Genomic DNA, 21,357 nt, shown 5'->3' with positions numbered 1-21,357 from the left:
TCTGAAATGGTTGAGATGGTAAATTTTATGTTGTGTGTATTTTACCACAATTAAAAAAAAAAAACACCCTAGCCAAACCTAGTTCAAATGCCTGTTGTGCTGCTTCTAATGATTTCCTACAGAAGCGGTTGCCATTTTTTAACTTCTCTGTTCTCCTTTGGTTACTTTGCAATAGCAAATGACCCAGAGTCAGCAGATGGACGAACTCCTGGATGTCCTCATTGAAAGTGGAGGTAAGACATCAGGATGCGCTGCACCTGCATGTACTCTGGGGAGCAAACCTCAGGATCAAGGTCAGATGCTCATTGTAAGCTGGACCAAAAAGTCATTTCAGGGTTGAGTGTCACTTCCTCTCAGCCTCCTGTCCACATTTGAAGCAGAGATAATGTGAATAGAAGGCATAGATGATGATTCCTCACTGCCTTTGTCCCGTTGTCCTCAGAAAATTTTTCACCAGTCATTTTAACAGTTTTCATCTTTCAGCTCAGTCCATGTTTCCCTAAATGTTTTCTCCTGCTACACCATTTCTCCCTGCTGTTCTAATCCCAATGTCCCCCTCTTCTTAATTATAAGAAGAAGAAAGCAGATAAGGCAAGTTTTGTGCTACCTACTCAAAATGAAATTTAATTGGTAATCTCCCACTGATGACCAATTCATGTTCACATGGCATTCAAGTAAAAAATGATCAGTGTGTTCTTTTTGCCTCCTTTTAAGTCATTCATTTATTTCTCTTTAAAAAATTACATAGTATGTGCCTAAAATTTGAAACCACACAAATGAGTAGGATCATGTAAGGAGAATGTGTGCATCGAAAGAAAAGACTCCAGATCTGAGCCCTTAAGTAACAACATTGAAAGTTTCAGGGAGAAAAGTGGCCAGGCATCATACTAGGTTCAATGCTGTACCAGGCAAAGTCTCCACCTTTAGGGGATTTGCGGTCTGGTAGGGGAGACGGGGAAAAAGCAAGTAAACAGGCAATTCTTCCATTGTAACAAGAGGGAAAAAGGAAAAGATGGGCACAGGTGTATGTATCATTGTAAGTTTCATAATGGAAAGATGAGCAGGTTCCTATCAGACACCCTTATATTTTTAATGAAGTATGTTGGCAAGGTCTGCAAAGAGTCGGGGTGCAAGAGGGGAGCACGGGAGGTTCCAGGGAAAAAGAACAATGATGAATTGATCACAAGTGAATTGAGTTTTCTGGAGAAACACAGTAGGATCCCTAGGCAGTATTAAGTGCCAGTTGTAAGTTTGACATCATGAAGTTAAAGAGAAACCAGGCAGCTTCATTGTGGACGTTTTCTCTTGAACATCCAGCCAATCCAGGGCAGGCTTGGAGAAAACAGATGATAAGATTCATCCAGATGTGGGCTTTTGCCAGGGGAGTATGGTGATAGGAGAAAAGGACAAAGGGATTGAGGATATTTATGAGAGAGTAATTACAATGGTGGCTCAGGAGTATAGACGGGACAAGAAGTAAAAACCAGAAGGGGCTGATGGATGGTGATACAATAGCAGAGTTGGTAGCTAGGGGTGACCCCAGCTGGCTGAGAAGTTGTTGTCGTGGGGTCCTTATGAGGGGAGCTAGAGGAATAGGAGGAGATGGACAGAGAGTTGGCAATACTGATCGAAATTGAGCTTTCAGGGGGATGCAGTGTCTGGGGACAACAAAGTCCAGGCTGTGTCCAGCAGAATGGGAATGGCGGAATCACCTGAGTTGGAGGGATGGAGTGTCAAGGAACGGAGAGGCCAGCTGGACAACGGGTCACTTCTGGGGATGCTGAAGTCACAGAGGATGGCAAGAGTTGAAGTGGGGCGAAAACAATGAACCGGAAGTAGAGTTTTCAGTGGATGAGGAGGAGGGGCCAGGAGACTGGGGGGTGGGGGCGGGGGCAAGGAGAGCAGCGTGACCCTCAAAACCACTGAGGAGGGCTTCCCTGGTGGCGCAGTGGTTGAGAGCCCGCCTGCCGATGCACGGGACACGGGTTCGTGCCCCGGTCCGGGAGGATCCCACATGCCGTGGAGAGGCTGGGCCTGTGGGCCATGGCCAATGAGCCTGCGCGTCCGGGGCCTGTGCTCTGCAACGGGAGAGGCCACAACAGTGAGAGGCCCGCATACCACACACACAAAAAAACCCACCACTGAGGAGTTAATAAGAATGAGGGGGAGTGACAATCAGAACGTGGCAATGGGAAAGGACCTGATGACCCATCTTCTGGCTCTGCAGCAAAGAAACCCCCAGTGAGGGTGTAACGGAGGATGCAGTGTCCTCAGGGGATAGCCAGGTGTCAGTGAAGAAGCAGGTAAAAGAACCTGCTTTGAGCATTCAGTAATCACAGAGTGGAATTTCCAGCAGGAGAGGGTTTGGGTAGAGACCCAAGGGAAGAACTGAGAATATACAGAGCAGTTTGGGGATCAGACTGGGTGGTGAGCAGTGACCCGAGCAGCATGGCCGTCTCCTGCGTCTACACGTAAGTCATTCGTTCCAAAGATTCATGCACGTGTCATGCTCGATCGGAAGTGCTTGAACAATTCCCGTTGTGTTTTACCAACAGAAATGCCGGCTGACGCCAGAGAGGATCATTCATGTCTTCAAAAAGTCCCAAAGATACCTGGGTCTTCTCGAAGCCCCACTGCTGCCCTCCCTGCCAAGCCCCCGGCTTCCTTTGAACCAGCATCTGCAGGAGGCCAGCTCTCCTTCGATCACTACGGCGCCGACAGCAACGAGCACCTTGAAGTCTTATTAAATTCCCAGAGCCCCTTGGGGAAGGTGGGCGACGTCACCCTTCTGAAAATCGGGAGCGAGGAACCCCCTTTCGATGGGATGATGGATGGATTCTCCGGGAAGGCTGCGGAAGACCTCTTCAACGCGCACGAGATCCTGCCGGGCCCCCTCTCCCCCATGCAGACTCAGTATTCACCCTCTTCCGTGGACAGCAGTGGGCTGCCCTTAAGCTTCACGGAGTCTCCTTGGGAAAGTATGGAGTGGCTGGACATCACGCCACCCAGCTCCACCCCGAGCTTCAGCTCCCTCTCCACCGGTGGCCCCAGCATCTTCAACATCGATTTCCTGGATGTCACGGATCTCAATTTGAATTCCCCCATGGACCTCCACTTACAGCAGTGGTAGATGCGTGATGCAGCGTGCTTACGGAAGACCAGTAGGAACCCCGTGGGGGAAAGCACACAACCGTAAATACTTACATTATCCAAAAGAAGGAGCGGGGGTGGGGGACGAGGGGGAGGAGAAGCCGGAGAGAATTAAAAAGAAGCAATGGAGACTTCTGTGACAACGAACAAGAGAAAATAGGAGTCTTTTCTATATAGATAGATAATGTAATATTTACCAAACTTCAGTGACGGTTCATGATTTCAGCAGTGCATTCAAAAATGTGCTTTTTCAGACCAAGAATGCCAAAAAAAAAAAAAAAAATTCTTCCACTGCCTTTTCAAACACCAGTCTTTTTTCTAGCCTGTACTTTTTCTCAGTCATTGTTGGGGCATAATCTCACTTTGTAAGCTTTTCTCATGAATTTATTACACATACTGTGGAAAGAAGATGTAAGCTCTCTAGGGAGCACAGGGAAGCCAGTCCATCAGAGGTGATGGAGGGCGTACCCATGACGGAAGCTGCTTCCTGTCTGTCCGTCACCTGGCTTTCAAAATAGAAGTCAGGCCCAGTGTCAGGTTCTTAAGGCAGAACAGAGGGACAGGACCAATCCATTCCCAGGGGAGTGAAATGAACTCAGCGTCCCTCAGCCACAAAGCTGCCCCGTTGCAGTGGCCCCAATTCTGACCCACAACAGACCCACCTTTGGCCTAAAGAACCCCACCTAGAATTTCCCTCCTCCTCAACCAGTTGCCGAATCATTCCCACTGTCTCCGTGGTGATAAGCGTTGTGAAACAGGCGAGAACCCAAAAGCAAGAAGAAAAGCAAAACCGTCTGCCATAGACAGTTCTCCAGCACAACCCCCTTTAGTGTCAAAGACTAGAGAGGACCATGTAGGCAGACCAGTAGGACCTCTCTAGCCTCAGGAAGCCATATCAGAGATCATTCAGACAGGACTAGAGAACATCGTTTCACGTGTCATGGAAATAAATACCATGGGTTACTATAACAGGACGATTATTTATAGAAGTCAGGCTGCTTTTCTTGTTTTCTTATTGGTGGGAGGTGGTCCACCTCTGTTTACCTTTCTTCCGCTCTACTTTTCTTTCAAGATGATCAGTCCTTTCTTGCTCCTCTGTTGGAGATCTTTCCTTTTCTGCCCCACAATCCGAAGAAGAGAACTTCTGCCGTCTAACCAGCTGTCATACACCTAATAAAGCCATATGTTAAAAAGCTAAAAAATCGAGGTTCTCCTGGAGACCTCATTCTCCATATGCGTAATCTGCTACAAAAGGAAGTCAAAAGAATGCCCTCAGGAAGAAACCAATGACTCGGCCTATCAGTCACAAAGCTGTCTCTACCCTCATTTGATTAATAGCCATCACTGATCTGGGTTGCTCTGGGGAAATCGGAAATCATTATATTGTAAAGATAAATATGAATCATAGTTACAAGGAGAGAGTATTCCAGGTCTGGGTTCCAGAAAGAAAATACAATTGCACGTTGAAAAGGATGGAAGGAGAAAAGACGACGGTCTCGTGTGCATTCCTCATCACCTCTTGTGCTTTTGCTGGGAATGAAAAACTTAAATTGCAGGATCGTCTCCCTAAGGCTCACTGTGTTTCCAGCTCACCGTTTCATAGTGTTGCATGCTGTAGAATGTAGCTATCGCTGTTTTTATTTTTTATTTAAATCACTAAGGCACTGTTTTCTTCGTTTGTAAAAAAAAAAAAAATTGTTCACTGTGCACTTATGGAGAAAATAACCAAACATGTTGTGATTTTAGAAGTTCTCTTTTTGAAAAAAACCAAAGATTTAGAAGTCATTCCATTGTTAACTTGTAAACGTGTGTGAACACAGAGTGTTTTTGGTGACTGCTACTCTGAAAGCTGCCAGATCTTATTGGGGGGTGAGGAGGGAAAGAGAGGGATATATATATATATACACATATGTATATATCTCTATACACACATGCATGTGTGTATAGATATATACATATGTATATGTATGTGTGTCTATAGGTGTGTGTATATATGTATCCATATATACACATACATATGTACATATACATACACATGTGTGTATGTGTGTGTATCTTCAAGGCAGTGTTAGAGTTCTATACCAAAAGCCTTTAAGCCTCCATCTGCTGTGAAATAACCTTGCCCTTTCTCACTGCGAGTTCCTGATTAATCACCCAGATTACACGTTGCCTGTCTGTTTATGACTCATGGCTCCAAACCAATGACTCACAGCCACCTGCTTACCATGAACAAGCTCATCTTGACAGTGACTGTGATGTGAAAAGACAGAAGAGCATCACCGTTGGTCGCTGGAAAGGGTACTACCATCTCTCATGGGAGAGCACCAGTGGAAGATGACAATCGTTTTACATTCCTTCATCTGCATTGTGCTTTAAAAGAGCCACACGGTACACTTTGCTTTTATGTCCGTCATCAGAACCAAACATCTAGAGGGGAAGATTGCCAGTCTCTTCTTTGACAATGAAGCTATGGAGAAGAAAACCTTCGTGACACATTCCTCACATTTGTGTGTTCCTCAGACGTTGAAGTTTTATTCGGATCTTGATAAAGCTCGCTGGTCCGTCCATTTCTCATATGCCACGTTGTGTGATTTTTTTAATGTTATTTTTGTCCCCCTTTGGAAAACAATCGCACAGCAATCTCTGAGACTCTGGTCTGAGTGTCAATTATTTTTTCCTTTGGGTATTTCTGTCTGAAGTGCTAGACTTGGTTAGGAGGCCCCTGTTTTTGTTAGACTATGCATTTTCATTGGGATATTTTTAGGATATTATCTGGCACTGACATATACGCCTCACACTTAACGAAAGATATTCGCTACTACAGACCAACACACAACCCAGAGCAGACTCCTGGATTGTTGTTTTTAACCTCCTCCCACAGTCTCCACCCACCATATTCACTGTCTCTTTGTAGATCAGATACAATATTTGCAAGATAAAACTGAGGATAATTGGGAGAAGGTTGATGAAGTTAGTTGCTCCCAGATCATCTGTGTTAATTCACCTGTCTCCTCTAGAGTATTTTTTTTTAAGTTCTTTTAAACTCTTAGTTGTGTCTCCTTTTCTGGTGACAAATTGAGCATGACTAAAGATGTACAGAGACTTAGGAAGATGGCCATGGTCAAGGTTAGCTTGAAACTAGCCACATGTAGTTCTCTTAAGACCCCTGGGACTCCCCCGTGGTAAAGCAGACCTGCAGACATTTGCAGCTTTTCCCAACGCTGGTGCAGTAGGTTCACACTTATCCAGTGGAGTCAGGAAATTCCTTTGTGCAAATGCTTTCATTAAGCCAGTGCTCATTAGAAGCTCTGCTTCTAACAGCGTTATTGAGATGACACACACTCTACTATAAAGGGGGGGGGAGGAAAGAAAGAAGGAAGGAAGTTGAGGGAAAGAAGGAAGGGAGGGAGGGAGGGAGAAAGAAGGAAGGAAAGGAAAGGAAGTTGAAGGAAGGAAGGAAAGAAGAGGGAGGGAGGGAGAAAGAAGGAAAGGAAAGGAAAGGAACGGAACGGAAAGAAACGGAAAGGAAAGGAAAGGAAGGTCCTAACCTCTCAGTTCAACTAAGACTCTGCATTATGAAAAGCAAATCGCAAAATTTTGGATGAGAAATGATTCTCTCCAATGAAATGATTGCACTGGTAAATGAGGAAAGCAAGAGGGTCTTCACCTAAATAGTCAAGGGTCTGTGAACTGGTGGCCTTTGCCATTCAGAAACATTTATTTCCAATCTGAAAAAAGAATCAAAAACCTACCCCAAGTGTTTAAGACAGTCTTTTTCCAAAAATGTTCAGACACCATCAGCTCTTCTAGAAACCAATGCTGGCCTAGCCGAAAACTCCCACATCCAATTTACTCATCCAGTGGCTAAGTACTTGATGTCTCACCTGTGCAAAGCACACAAACCCCCAAATGTACAATACCACGTAGACTCTGCACAGATGGTTGAGATTTTGAGTGATTGGGGAGTTCCAAGAACACTGGGAATCTCCCAGTCCTCCAACCAGAAACCCTTTACCTATGGTGACAAAGGGATCTTCATTTTTCCAGAAGGTAGAGGGGAGGGCCCCTTTTTATGTAAAAACTGTGCCCATGCTAACATTTTTTTTTTCTTCTCAAACAGCCTCAGTGTGTCACTTAGACATCTTTCCTTACTTGCACCACTTAAATCATCTATGAGAGCTTTAGGGTTTGTTTTCATTGCCAGATACAGAAGCCTCTTGAAAATCAGGGAAGGGTAAAGGAAACTTTTTTTTTTTGCCTCAGCCCCTAGTCTTGATCTTAAGAACAAGCTCTCCGGACCAAAGGGACACTTAAGGGTGGGGGTGTCCATGGGGAGCCTCCATCTTTTAGGAGAAAAGCTGCAGGGTTCTGAGGGCAGCTTGGTCCCCCTTCAGGGCTTGGCTGTGGTCCTCACAGGGGAAGTCCACAGATGCACACAGTTTGCTATCAGCTATGAGAGAACTCGGATTAAAAGAGTCTGGAGTGTTCATTTTCCTATAAATCTGGTAGAAACCAACAGGGCGGTTCAGATGCTGAAACTGCTAATGCCGTATTAGATGATATTACTAGACACACAGAGTACAGGTCCTGGAACAAGACAGTCCTGTAAGTCTGAGAGCTGCTCAGTGTGGTGAGGAACTGGGTTCGATTCTGGAATCCACATTTTCAGAGCAACCCTGTCTAGGCTGAGACTGCACATTAGGAGATGATTTCAAGACAGGAAGAGGTCTGCGAAAAATTTCTCTTATCATCTTGCAGGGAAATTGTAATAGGATTCATTGAGTTTGATAACATATAAGTAAATTCCCTCCTGATTGTAGGAGTTGGTAGATTCTAGGCTTCTAGAATTCTATGGGTTAAGACCAACTCCTGATTGTCTCTTGTGCTTATTTTAACCACCTTCAGCCTCATGGACACTGGTCATGTGAGTTTCCTGTACATGTTTTAACAGCTCCCGAGGGTTTATGGGAAAAGGGAGGATGACGATGAGGATCCTGGAGGCTGTTCTAATGTTTTCCAAAGGAAGGGAATCCACACTGCTGCCCAGAGTTCTCTCCAGTGTGCCCACAGTGGGGAAAGAGGGCAATGTGTGGCTGGGTACTTGAAATCTTCCCTTGGCGAAACACAAAGAGACACATTGTGAAGAAGTCAAAAGAGCCAGCATACGTTCTCTGCAGGGACCCTGTGTGGTGGAGTTTTCACGTCGGCCTCCTTTGCTCAACGATACGTAACTAGAAAGAAATGTGGGTGACCAGGAAGAGAAAAGAAGCAATGGCTAAATACCAAAGTTGGCATGTGTTCTTTTTAAAAAATATATGTATATTTTTTAATAAAATGTTTATTTTAGAAAGAGATGGAAGCTTTTTTCTTAACTATGTGATGTACCAGGCATTGTGCTGTTATTTCACTAAATTCTCACAATGGTCCCATGAAGTGGTACCATGATTATCCCCAGTTTACGTTGAAGAAACAGAGTTTGGAAAGGCTAAGTTAATCACTTAAGGTTACACGTCTCAAAATTGGCAGAACCAGTAATCACACTTTATTTATCTCCGATGTCCCTGATCTCAAACGCTGTACATCTCACCCGCACTTACCACTGATGATACTAATAAAATAAGGACTTCAGTGAAAAGGAACAGAGTCTGCAGTTACATATATGCTGTTAAAACACACGGACAGATAAGTTAGCCAACCCAATGTTCTCATCAGTTTTGCAGCTGAGCAAACCGAATGGTAATGTAGAACAAATTGGGCATCAAGGTGATCTATAAAATCTGTAGAAACTCCCCAAGGAAGACTGAGTTTTTATCTTCTTTTCTTCCCTAAATTTATTCCTGACCATCATTTTCTCATCAGTACATATATAAACCAAATGGAGGAGCTGAGATTTTGTGAAAGAGCCCTGGAATGGGGGTCCTCAGCTCCAGTTCAGACTAGCATTAGTCTTGCCCCCTGCCATGGCTCTGCCTTCCCTGCTCTGGCCTTACTTTCTCGTGGGTTCTCCCCACGTAGAAACAAGAAGGTCACAGGTGGCCAGAAGCCCCAGGTGTTCATCCTGCCAGATTAGCAGTTCCAGCAAAAAGAGTTTCTCACTCCTAAGAGTCGCAGCGGAAATCTGACAGCTATCTCTCAGTGGACTCATCCATGAACCAATCTCTGTGGCCATGAGCATGAGATACAAATTCATCCACAGGGTCTGGATCTCCTGTTTAGCATTGAGCTGCGGCATGGGATCATTTGAATCTCGTGGACTGACAGTGGAGAAGGTGAGCTTTTCTAAAGCAAGGTTGAGACGCTTTTACCAAAAGGTGGAAAGGATGCACAAACTATAGATTACTCTATACAACCCCTGTTGATGAGAAGTTTGTCACCTAGTGGAGGAAACAAACAAGGAATGACAACGTAGCCTAAGTTGCTTACATGTGGGTAAGTGCATACTGCTCCCATGTGGTATGTGGTAGAGAAAGGGCATTTAAGGAAGTCTTGGGTGGGGAGGATGGTCAAGAAGGGCTCTCCAGAGGAGACCACCAAGCCAAGATAGTTACAACAATGGAGTTAGCCAGGCCAAAGCAGAGGAAGAAAGCATTCCAAGCAGAGGCAACAGCCTGTGTAAAGGCCTGGAGATAAATGAGAATTTGCCATAAGTGTGAACTTATCTTTAAAACATGAGGGTATCATTGAAACATTTTAAGCAAGGAAGTGCTATAATAATCTTTACACTTTATGTTTTAATTTTTATTTTATTATTTTTATTATTTAATTTTTATTATTTTTACTATAATTTTTTAATTGAAGTATACTTGATTTACAGTGTTTCAGGTGTACAGCAAAGTGATTCAGTTATACATATATATCTCTATTCTTTTTCACATTTCTTTTCCATTATAGATTATTACAAGATATTGAATATAGTTCCCTGTGCTACACAGTAGGTCCTTGTAGTTTATCTATTTTTATATATACTAGTCTGTATCTGTTCATCCCAAATTCCAAATGTATCTGTCCCCTAAGTTTCTAAATTTACATTTGAGAAAGAGAACTCTGGCTATACTGTGGAAATGGATTGGAGTGACAAGGATAAGGGGAGTGCAGCCGAGTAAATTGTGAATTCATGTGATAAATCATTGGTGCCCTTCTTATTCTATAGGCATGAGAACTTCAAGGGAAATTCAACATGTTGGATTTAGTACATGAGGAATGATGGAGTAAGGCTAGGGGTTAGAGTGAAGGTAGTAACCTAAGAACCCGTAATAAACCAGCCAACAAGCAGATGGTGACTCGACTAAGAAAATGGTGGTAGGAATAGGGAGATTAAGGTAGATTTGACATAGAATGGAAAGAATGCGGCTTGATCACTGGCTGTGGTGAGCAAAGGAGAGGATTCGGATCTGGGAGGGGTAGGTGGTTGTCCAGTGTATGTTCATTCCATTCACAGAGGCAAAAGGCCAGAATGAGTGACTTAATAGGACAAATTATGAAATTTGAGTTTTGAGCAACTATTGCCTGTAGGACACTCAAGTCAAAAGCAGTCACAAGAGAGGTCTGGAACTCAGAGTCCTTTGGGTGGAGATTTAGGGATGGGAGAAGTCAGCATACAGAAATTAACTGAAATCATGGGGATGACTATGAGCTACACAGTGTGTGGAGTGAGAAGAAAAGAGGATGCTGAGGACCACCAACACGTAAGAGATTGGTGAAGGCGAGGAAGGGGCGTGGCTAGAAAACCAGGAAGAAGACCGGAAGAAGGTGGTATCCCAGGCACGGAGGCGGGAGAAAATGTCAAGAAAGAGGGAGTCTTCAATCGTGTCTAGTGCTACTGTTTCAGTAAGGTAAGGAATGAAGAGTGTTGTTTGATTTAATAATGAGGAGGTGGTGAGAACATCTTGGGTGCAGTGGTGACGCCGGGTGGATGTAGACCGAGGAATTGAAAGGCAGTGAGGAAATGGAGACAGTAAATCCAGACATTGCCTTTCAGGAAGCATGCCCATGTGAGGAAGAAGACACACAGGACCAAAGCAGAGAGTCAGAAATTCAAAGGTTGAGTGTCAAGAGGAGAGATATTTGAGGTAACCTAAAAGCGAATGAGAGTTTGGTAGTACACACAAGAGAGAAGGTGGTAGGGATACCCGGCCGTATAACCTTTATTTGTTCACTCTACTGTGGATGGATGTTTCAGTTGTTTCCAATTTCTGACTATTGAAAATGTTGCTGATACAAACATCCCAGCGCATGCCTTTTTGTACAGATATGTACACATTTTTGTTGAACATGTGAAATTGTTGGGCCATGGGCTTTGCATACTGCTAAGCCTCAGCTGATAATGTAAAACAGCTTTCTGAGGGGCTTGTCCTCCCATCAAAACATATGAGCTTCAGGTGAGCTACATCCATGCCAATGCTTGGTTTTTGCCAGTCTTTTTCAATTTTAGCCAGGCTATGGGTGTGTTTTGGTATTCCCTTGTAAAATCGATTGGCATATATTGGATGACTAATGAGGTTCAACTTTTCATATGTCCTTTGGCCATTTGGATTTGTCTCTGTGGTAAGGTGGCCGTTCACATCCCCCGTCCATTTTTCTTTTAGGTTTTCTGCCTTTTTCCTATTGTATTGTAGAATTCTTTATATATCCTGGAGTTGAGTCCTTTGACTATTATGTGGTTTGCAAGTAACTTCTCCCACTCTGAAGATTGCCTTTTTTATTCTCTTAATGGTATTATCTGATAAACCAAACTCTTTCGTTGTTAAGTAATCCCATTTATCAATATTTCCTTTAAGGTCAGAGTTTTTGGTGTCATGTTTAAGGAATCATTCCCTACCCCAAGTTCCTATAGAAAATGTTCTCTCTTGTTCTTTATTTTGATTTTTAATTTCTTTTGGGAAGAATAATTTTTTTAGAGAATGGGTGGTTGATAAACTTTTCCAGGCATTGCATGTTTAAAAATGACTTTCTTTTGCCCTTGTTTGTGAATGTCAGACCAGATGTAGAATTTTTGAGTCGCACTTGAGTTACAACCTGTTTCCATTGGAACTCTGTAAACATGGCTCCAAATTTTATTGCATTGAGTGTTGCCAGTAGGAAACATTGAGAGAATCGGCTTTTCTTCAGAGACAAACTTTTCTCGGAACAGTACTTATATACATTTGTATCTATCTTCCTTTTTTTGTGGTGGTGGTGGTGGTTGATTTATTGGAGTATAGTTGATTTACAATGTTGTGTTAATTTCTGCTGTACAGCAAAGTGATTCAGCTATACATATATATATATGTATATATACATTCTTTTTTATATTCTTTTCCATTATGGTTTATCACAGGACACTGAATATAGTACTTTGTGCTATACAGTAGGACTTTGAGGTTTATCCGTTCCACATATAATAGCTCACATCTGCTAACCCTAACTCCCCACGCCATCCCTCCCCCACCCCACCCCCCCTTGGCAGTGGTTGTCATTTTAGATTGAGGTATAATTGATATATAACATTATATTAGTTTCAGGTATACAACATAATGATTCGATATTTGTATGTATTGTGAAATGATCACCACAATTAGTTAACATCTATGCCACACAAATTACAGTTTTTTTTCTTATGATGAGAACTTTTAAGATTTACTCTTAGCAAATTTCAAATATATAGTTCAGTATGTGTCTATCTTTGAAATTCAGAAGTTTTACCAAGATACATCTAGGGCTTCCACCTCTACCCACTACAGTAATATATTCTGGCACTTGATGAATGATTTCAGTTTTGATTTGGGCCTTTCTTCAGCTGTGCAGAATATCTTTTCAAGAACTTTTATGCTATTTTCTTCTTCATCATCTGCTCTGGAAATTCTATTACATGTATATATATATTTTTTAATGTTCTGAAAAAGATTCCATGTCTCTCTTCCTTTTCCTTTCATTTCATTGAATTATCTACTTTTTTCCTCCGAATTTTGGGGAGCTTTCTTCCAGCCCATGTTGGAATGCACCAATTTTGCTTCGGGCAGTGCCAAATCTGCTATTTCCTGCCTCTGTTGAGTTTCATTAGTTTGGAAGTCATATGTTTCTTATCCAAGAACTCTTTCTTGTTTAATATGGCTCTTTTTCTTGGCAACCAGCTCCTGTCATATTAAAGCAATGTTCTCTCTGTTCTCACCAAGAATACAAATTAGACTTTAAAAAATATAGTTCCCTTACTTCCTGCTTAACTTTTTCACTGGAGGACATTTCTCTGAATTCTCAGATTCGCCTCCCTGTGTTATGGAGGTAATAACCGGTAATAAAAGCACAGGCATTTGAACTAGAAAAACCTGGGTTTGCATCCCAGTGGTGGCACTTGAATGACTATTCACAGAAAGCCTCTGAGCTTTGATTTATTTGATGGGTGTAATAAAACCCTCATCCCAGAGTTCTTTTCAGGATTGAACAAGGTAATGAGTGTTGAGATACTTACAGTATTGCTTAGCTATGTGGTTTATTACTATCTTCAGCATCACTTGCTATCATCACTGTCGGCATCATCATCATCTTTACTATTACATTGAACTACTCAGTCTTTGTGTGTGTGTGTGTGTGTGTGTGTGTGTGTGTGTGTTCATTCTCAGAGAGGTCTGGTTAGTCAGGATTTGGTGGCTGAGATGGTGGGGGCAGTGGTCTATCGGAGATGGTGTTGGTCTCTGTTTAATTTTCCCCCAAAAGGTTACCACACATAGAAACGTTTTCCTGGACAGCTTCCCTGACTCAGAATCACTGGTACTATTTTCTGCCAAGGTAGCAAGTAGGACGTTTCCCTAATTTCCACGAGTGAAATAGAATTTTTCATACACACACACACACACACACACACACACACACACATATTTGAATTATTTCAGAATGAGTTTAGAGGAAGAAATGAATCAAAACTACTGGCTCTAGTTAACTTTTTGGTCCTCAAAGTTGAATTTAGAATTTATTCTAAATAAAGAGAATTAACACATGAAAGGGCTTAGGTGAAAATACAATTGAATATTTCTACCCTTTGAGGATAGGGTAGACTTTCTAAGCATTAAACTAAGGGTGTAAAACATAAAGGAAAAGATTGATGGATTTGACCACATGAAAAATGTAAAATTCCTGGAAGACAAAAATCAACATTAGAGATTTTAAAAGGGGGAAGGCCAAACTAGAGGAAACATTTGCCATAAGATACAATAGCATTAGTATAGTTAATATAACAAAAGAGCTTTTTAGTATCACTAAGAAAATATGGAACGCCATAAGAGAAAACCAGGCTGAGGACATGAAGCAGTGAGCAATTAACTGAAGAAGAAACACTCATAGCCGTGAAACATGTGAGAAAAATATTTAATCTGATAAAAAAGAAAAACCCTGCAAATTAAAATAGCACTATAATGCTACTTCTTAGCTCTTCATCTGGCAGGATTATTAAAAGTGGTAATACCCCATATAGGTCAGGGTGTGGGGAAAATAGAACATTTATGCATGGTAGGTGGGCCTGCAAAATGTTTCCATTTTTTAATCTAGAACATAATTTGGTAATACAAGAATAAACTTGAAAACATGACACACTCTGATGCAGAAATTCTCTTTTTAAATTGAACTCTAGTTGATTTACAATGTGTTATTTTCAGGTGTACAGCAAAGTGTTTCAGTTATATATATATGTATATATACACATACATACATATATACACACACACACATATATATATTTCAGTTTCTTTTCCATTATAAGTTATTACAAGATATTGAATATAGTTCCCTGTGCTATATAGTAGGTCCTTGTTTATCTATTTTATATACAGTGGTGTGTATCTTGATGCAGAAATTCTAATTCTTTAATTTTGATCTTAAGAAAGTATATGTGCAAAGTTTTAGTCACCATGTTAATCACAGAGATATTTAAAATAACAGAAGATGGGAATGAACATATTGACCTAACAAGTGTGATCCCTTTTTTGAAATATATTTATAAATTCATAATGTTATCTTGGTTAGTAAGAGTAGGCACGGTTTTTACTTTTTAATTTATCTGCACTATTCATTCCTCAATAAATACCATGAAAATGTATCTGCATTTATATGTAAACACATATAGTGTTAGATTTTATTCATTAACATTCTATTAGTGGATTAATTTTATTCATAATTTTTATGTCTATTCTTAAGATACTGGTTTGTTGTTTTTGTGTTTGTTTCATGTTTGTGCTACATTCATCAGGTTTGGTTACAGGGTTAGGCCAATTTCATAAAATGAACTGAGTTGCTTTCCCTTTATTTCTGTGCTCTGGAACACTTTAAATAGCAGAAGAATGATCTGTTTCTTGAATCTTTGAAATAAATTTATAGTTTAAATAAATGAAATAGATATATTTTAAATAAATGAAATTATCTGAGCCTGACTACTTTGGGGAGTGTTGTTTTGTAACAACTTTTCCAATGTTTTCAGTGTTCTTGGTCTACTCATTCTTGCTACCTATTTTATCTATTTTTTTAAAATTTATTTTATTGAAATATAGTTGATTTACACTGTTGTTTCTGGTGTACAGCAAAGTGATTCGGTTATATATATATATATATATATATATATATATATATACACACACATTCTTTTTTGTATTCTTTTCCATTATGTTTTTATCACAGGATATGGAATATAGTTCCCTGTGCTATACAGTAAGACCTTGTTGTTTATCCATCCTGAATATAATAGTTTGCATCTGCTGACCCCAAACTCCCAATCCATCCCTCTCCTACCCTCTCCCCCTTGGCAACCACAAGTCTGTTCTCTAAGTCTGTGAGTCTGTTTCTGTTTTGTAGGTCAGTTCATTTGTGTCATATTTTAGATTCCATATGTAAGTGATATCATATGGTATTTGTCTTTGTCTGACTTACTTCACTTGGTATGATAATCTCTAGGTCCACCCATGTTGCTGCAAATGGCATTATTTCATTCTTTGTTATGGCTGAGTAGTATTCCGTTGTATATATGTACCACATCTTCTTTATCCATTCCTCTGTCGATGAACATTTAGGTTGTTTCCATGTCTTGGCTATTGTAAATAGTGTTGCTATGAACATAGGGGTCTTGCTACCTATTTTTTTTTTTGGCTGTGCTGTGCAGCATGACAGATCTTAGTTTCCAGACCAGCGATCGAACCTGTGCTCCCTGCATTGGGAACATGGTGTCTTAACCACTGGACTGCCAGGGAAGTCCCCATTGCTACCTATTTTAAAAACATCTGTAGTAATATATATTTTCCTAGTGAAAAAAGAGCTTACTTTGAAACAAGTAGACATAAAATTGCAAAAGTATTCTCATAATTTTTGGGGGCATCTGTGATTAAATCCTTTTTCTCATTCCTAAAGTTGTGCCTTTCCGTTTTTCTTCTTTTTCCCTTTCTTTAGCTCTATTCATTTTATCTGTCTTTTAAAGTAGCCCGCCCTATAATGAGTTCATCAATTACTCCCTTAATTTCAGCTGTGGTCCGTATCAGGCCTGCCTCAACAACTGTTCGTTCTGGAGCCCAAGGTGACAGACAGATAGTCCCCTCAGGGAAGTTCATCTTATGGCACTGACAGAGGTGAAGAAAGCCTCTTAATACATTGGGTAGAGGTGGCACGTGTCCCTTCCATCCACATGCCATTGGCCAAAGCCATCACATAACCAAGTCCAAAGTTACTAGGTAGGGAAATACACTCTGTCCATGATAAGGTTCTGGCAAAGATATAGATCCAAGGAGAGCTGAAAAATTGGAGTTGATATGCCCCAAGATGGGAACATCTATTATCCTGTTTAAAGATACTTTGGACTAACAGATATGTTTTAATGGTGTAAGTTTTATACTTGCTGGTATAAAGGTGATTGGAATCTGAAAAGCATAATAATATCCTTCAGTTATAGCGTAACACTGAATATAACTTTGGACATGTTAAATCCTGGAAGGCTTAAGCATATCCAGGCCAACAGCAATTTATTGAGCAAGTAGATTGGTCAGTTGGTTGATTTCCCAAAACTTAAGGCTTAGAGATCTTGGGCTATAAACCCCCATATAATAGATGAGGAAAGAATACCATGGAGAGGTCAGATAAAATGACCGGCCATAATTACAGTGAGCTTGTCACTTCCTGTTCTGTTTTCTCTCTTCTGGTGGACCGTGTTTTGTTTTTTTTAAAATTTTTAAAATTGAACTAGAGTGGATTTACAATGTTGTGTTAGTTTCTGGTGTACAGCAAAGTGATTTTATATATATATATATATATATACACATATATATACATATATATATATATACACATATATATACATATATATATATTCTTTTTCATATTCTTTTCCATTATGGTTTATCATAGGATATTGAATATAGTTCCCTGTGCTATACAGTAAGACCTTGTTGATTATCTATTTTATATATAGTAGTGTGTATCTGCTAATCCCAAACTCCTAACTTATCCCTCCCCTACCCCCTTTACCCTTTGGTAACCATAAATTTGTTTTCTATGTGAGTCTGTTTCGGTTTTGTAAGTATGTTCATTTGTCTCATATTTTAGATTTCACATATAAGTGATACCGTATGGTATCTGGACCCTGTATTTTGAATTCTGTTCTAAAGGCCAGTACTGTCCAATAGAACTTTCAGTGATGACGTTGATGCACTATTTTATACTATCTATTATGGCAGACACAAGCTATGTGTGGTTTTGGGGTATTTGAAATGTGGCTAGTGTCATTGAGGAACTAAATTTCTAATTCTATTGAACTTAATTTAAACTTAAATTTAAATAACCATTTTTCTTTAGTGACTCCTGAGTTGGACAGGGCAGCTCCAGCCAATGCTGGGACTGAGGATTAAGATGCTAAAACCACTCTAATTCAGGGACTCCCAAATGGAATATCAGATTTCAAAGGAAATGGATCTCAGATAAATGGTACTACCATATTGTTGAAGCAAGTAAGAGACCCCTGTTTTGTTGGTCAAAGCAAGTCACGTGGCCACATTTAAGGTCCATAGGAGCGGGCAGTATTATCCTTCCATAGATCAAAGTCAGGTATAAAATAGAATTTTCTTTCTTCTTTCTCTTCCTTCTCCTCTCTCCTCCTCTTCCTCTTCCTCCTTCTCCTCCTTTTCATTGTCTTCTTCAAATGCACTTAACTGAAACTTTCAGTCCATTCTTCTGGTGGTAGAAATTAAATGTCAGAGTACTTTGGGGCTTCTTGATTCCACACCTCAGCCATTGCTGCGTTCTCATCATCTTTGATGCCAGCAGCATAACGTCCAGCTCTTTCTGGTACCTTTGTAAGCCCTCCTGGCACACACATGTTCATTGCATGTGGCTTGGTGCAGGGAACTCTGGAGCCACCACAGCACTGTGTTTTGGGCGCTCCAGGCTCTCACAAGGAGGCTCTCTGTGACCTTTGCTGTATGACCTAAAGCTGTATGATATATCTGCGTCCAACCTGCCTCTACCCAACTTAAGTTTTGACCCTAGGAAGGGCAAGGGGAAAGTCACTTTCTCAGAGATTCCCTCTGTAGTAGTCAGCTTAGATTCAGTGATGCTGCAGGAACAAACAATCCCCAAACCTCTGACAACAACAAAGGTGTTGCTTTTCATTCCAGTTGGATCACCACAACTGTGATCCATAGCAGCCCCTACCTGGCTCATTGCTGGTCTCATGGCAGAGTGAAAAAAGAAGGGAGTAGGATCTCTAAATGAAACTTCTGCTCTGAAGTGACAAAAATCACTTCTGTGCATATTCTATGTCCAAGGAAAATCACATGATCGATTTTGACCTCAAAGAGAAGAGGAAGTATAATCCCTTCCTATAGGGAAGGCAGTGACATTTTTGAAGTGATAAAATCTGCACACTCATCGTCTACTTTTCATCTCCCTCTCTCCCCTCCCACTCCCCTATCATCTTCTTCAGCACCCCACAGCTTGTGGGTTCTTTATCTAGAATAGGAAGGATAGGATATTCTTCAAACTCTGCTATTAATGGCACGGACTATTAACATTCCAAAGCCCATAGTCTTGAAACTGCAAACCCCTTTCTTTTAAAGCCCTCCTCTCTCACATGTGTTTCTGAAGACTGCTTTGAAAGATCAAAAGAGTAGTCTTGATGCTCCTTGCTCTTTTTTTCTGCACTGTCATCCCCTCCCTGGGGTAGGAAGCAGAAAAAGCCCCGGCTGAATGCAGGAAAAGCTCATAGGAGAACAGAAATTTGTGAAGAAACCACCAGTTTATAAACTATTATTGGACCACACTCTAGCACGGTAGGCTGTCTTTTGTGGAGAAGCAGAACTGAACTGAAATATCTCAGAATTGAAGGCAGGGTCTGGCATGATATTGGAGTGGTCTACCAGAGTTCTGTGCTGTCCAGTACAGCATCCCCTAGCCACATGGGGCTATGAAGCCCTTAAAATGTGGCTAGGGTGATTGAGGAACTACATTTTAAATTTTACTGAATTTTAATTTCAATAGCCATGTGTAGTTGGTGGCTACTGTATTGGACAGTGAGGTTCTAGACGTTATCAGAGACAGTGCTACTAAAAGTCAGCCAGTGCCCTTAAGGCCTCACTATTATTTATACATATGAAAAGGTGCTGTGCCTTGAGTTTTTTTTTTTTTTTTTTTTTTTTTTTGCGTTACGCGGGCCTCTCACTGTCGTGGCCTCTCCCGTTGCGGAGCACAGGCTTTGGACGCGCAGGCTCAGCGGCCATGACTCACGGGCCCAGCTGCTCCACGGCATGTGGGATCTTCCTGGACCGGGGCACGAACCCGTGTCCCCTGCATCGGCAGGCGGACTCTCAACCACTGCACCACAAGGGAAGCCCTGTGCCTTGGTTTTTTAAAAAAAATCTCAAAATGGAGATAACTTCAGTTTGTATAAAAATTAAGTTGATATTATAGACATAACACTGTTGAAAGAAAATAATGCTTTCACTTACTAATTGGCTAGAGCTGCTGACCTAATAAGCTGAGGCTAAATTCACAACTAATTAAAGATTTCATGTTCATTCAGCCAAGACATGCCTCAAACCATCTTCTTTTTGTTCAGCTGGCCAGCAAGATACTTAGAACCATATTTGGGACATCTTGCAACTATAATCAACGTATGCAACGTATCCCGTTTCAAAAAAGTTCTTTCATTTATCACATTAGTACTTCTGTTGTAGGAATAGCATTTTTCTCTATTGCACTCACAATAATCATATTTATAGTAAATGAAGATGACATAATGTTCTACATAGAAATTTAGATGTTATTTGATTGTTGGTAATTTAGCAAATAGTTCTCTAACTTTGCTATTTCTCATGCAGTATTATCTCTCTATTAGAGATGAGAAAACTGAGGCTTAGGGAGGGTGTGCATTTTCCCCTAAGGTTATATAATTGGTATTTGGAATTCTAATATAAACTCATATCGGTTTGATCCAAAGACCCTACCACGCAATAACACTGCTCTTACTTGGTAGATCATGATGAAACCTAACTGCAATCACCTTTGTTTTCTTAAGGATAGAGGCTGCAGAAAGTCAACGAGCCCTTTTCAAGAGCCAGCTGAGGTCAATGGGCTGCCCCTGTGTGTACGACGCTGTGTAGGACGCTGCAGGCGGAATGTAAGCCACACAAAAAAGTTGTCCTGGTCAAATTCGGCCCGTGATTACGATGCCACTATCATTATATTGACTTCTGGTTACCTACTAGGTTTGGTGAAAAGCGAGGATCAAATTCCTGGGATGCAAACTATGCCTGGTTCAAAATCTGACCATCAACCCCTGTGCCCCAAGCTTAACCTCGCCCCTCAATGTTAATCAGGTGCAACTTTATGAGCCCTGTTCCTGCTGGCATAACTCCTCCTCCTGTGAATTCAAAGCAGCGACGCCTCCCGTTCACTTAAAATACACACAGGTGGTTGCCAGAAGAGACGAGGGTGGAGGGGCTGCGGGCGAAAGAGGTGAAGGGGATTAAGAGGTTCAAACCTCCAGTTATATAATAAGTCACAGGGATGTAACATACAGCATAAGGGATATGGTCAGTAATATTGTAATAACTTGTGTGGGGACATATGGTTACTAGACTTATGGTGGTGATCATTTCATAATGTATGCAAATGTCACATCATTATGTAGTACACCTGAAACTAACATGATATTGTACGTCACCTGTATTTCATTTTAAAAAAGAGACAATGGAAGACAGGTGCTCTTAA

At 41.0% G+C, this 21,357-nt stretch overlaps 1 protein-coding gene across 4 annotated transcripts in view; it reads left to right on the top strand.

Annotated features, from left to right (window-relative positions):
- The window catches only part of MYOCD (myocardin), a 93,312-nt gene extending 86,829 nt beyond the window's left edge, over nucleotides 1-6,483 (top strand). For all 4 annotated transcript variants that reach the window (XM_060081293.1, XM_060081291.1, XM_060081294.1 and 1 more), the window contains 2 exons: nucleotides 176-233; nucleotides 2,556-6,483. In XM_060081293.1, coding sequence (XP_059937276.1) covers nucleotides 176-233; nucleotides 2,556-3,130 — 633 coding nt within the window. In that variant the 3' untranslated portion in view covers nucleotides 3,131-6,483. The remainder of the gene's footprint in view (nucleotides 1-175; nucleotides 234-2,555) is intronic.
- Nucleotides 6,484-21,357: the final 14,874 nt, after the last annotated feature.

This window comes from Mesoplodon densirostris, chromosome 18 (assembly GCF_025265405.1).
Source record: "Mesoplodon densirostris isolate mMesDen1 chromosome 18, mMesDen1 primary haplotype, whole genome shotgun sequence".
Classification (NCBI taxonomy): Eukaryota; Metazoa; Chordata; class Mammalia; order Artiodactyla; family Ziphiidae; genus Mesoplodon; species Mesoplodon densirostris.
Note: the sequence above shows the minus strand (reverse complement) of the source record. Positions and strands in the feature narration are given on the sequence as shown.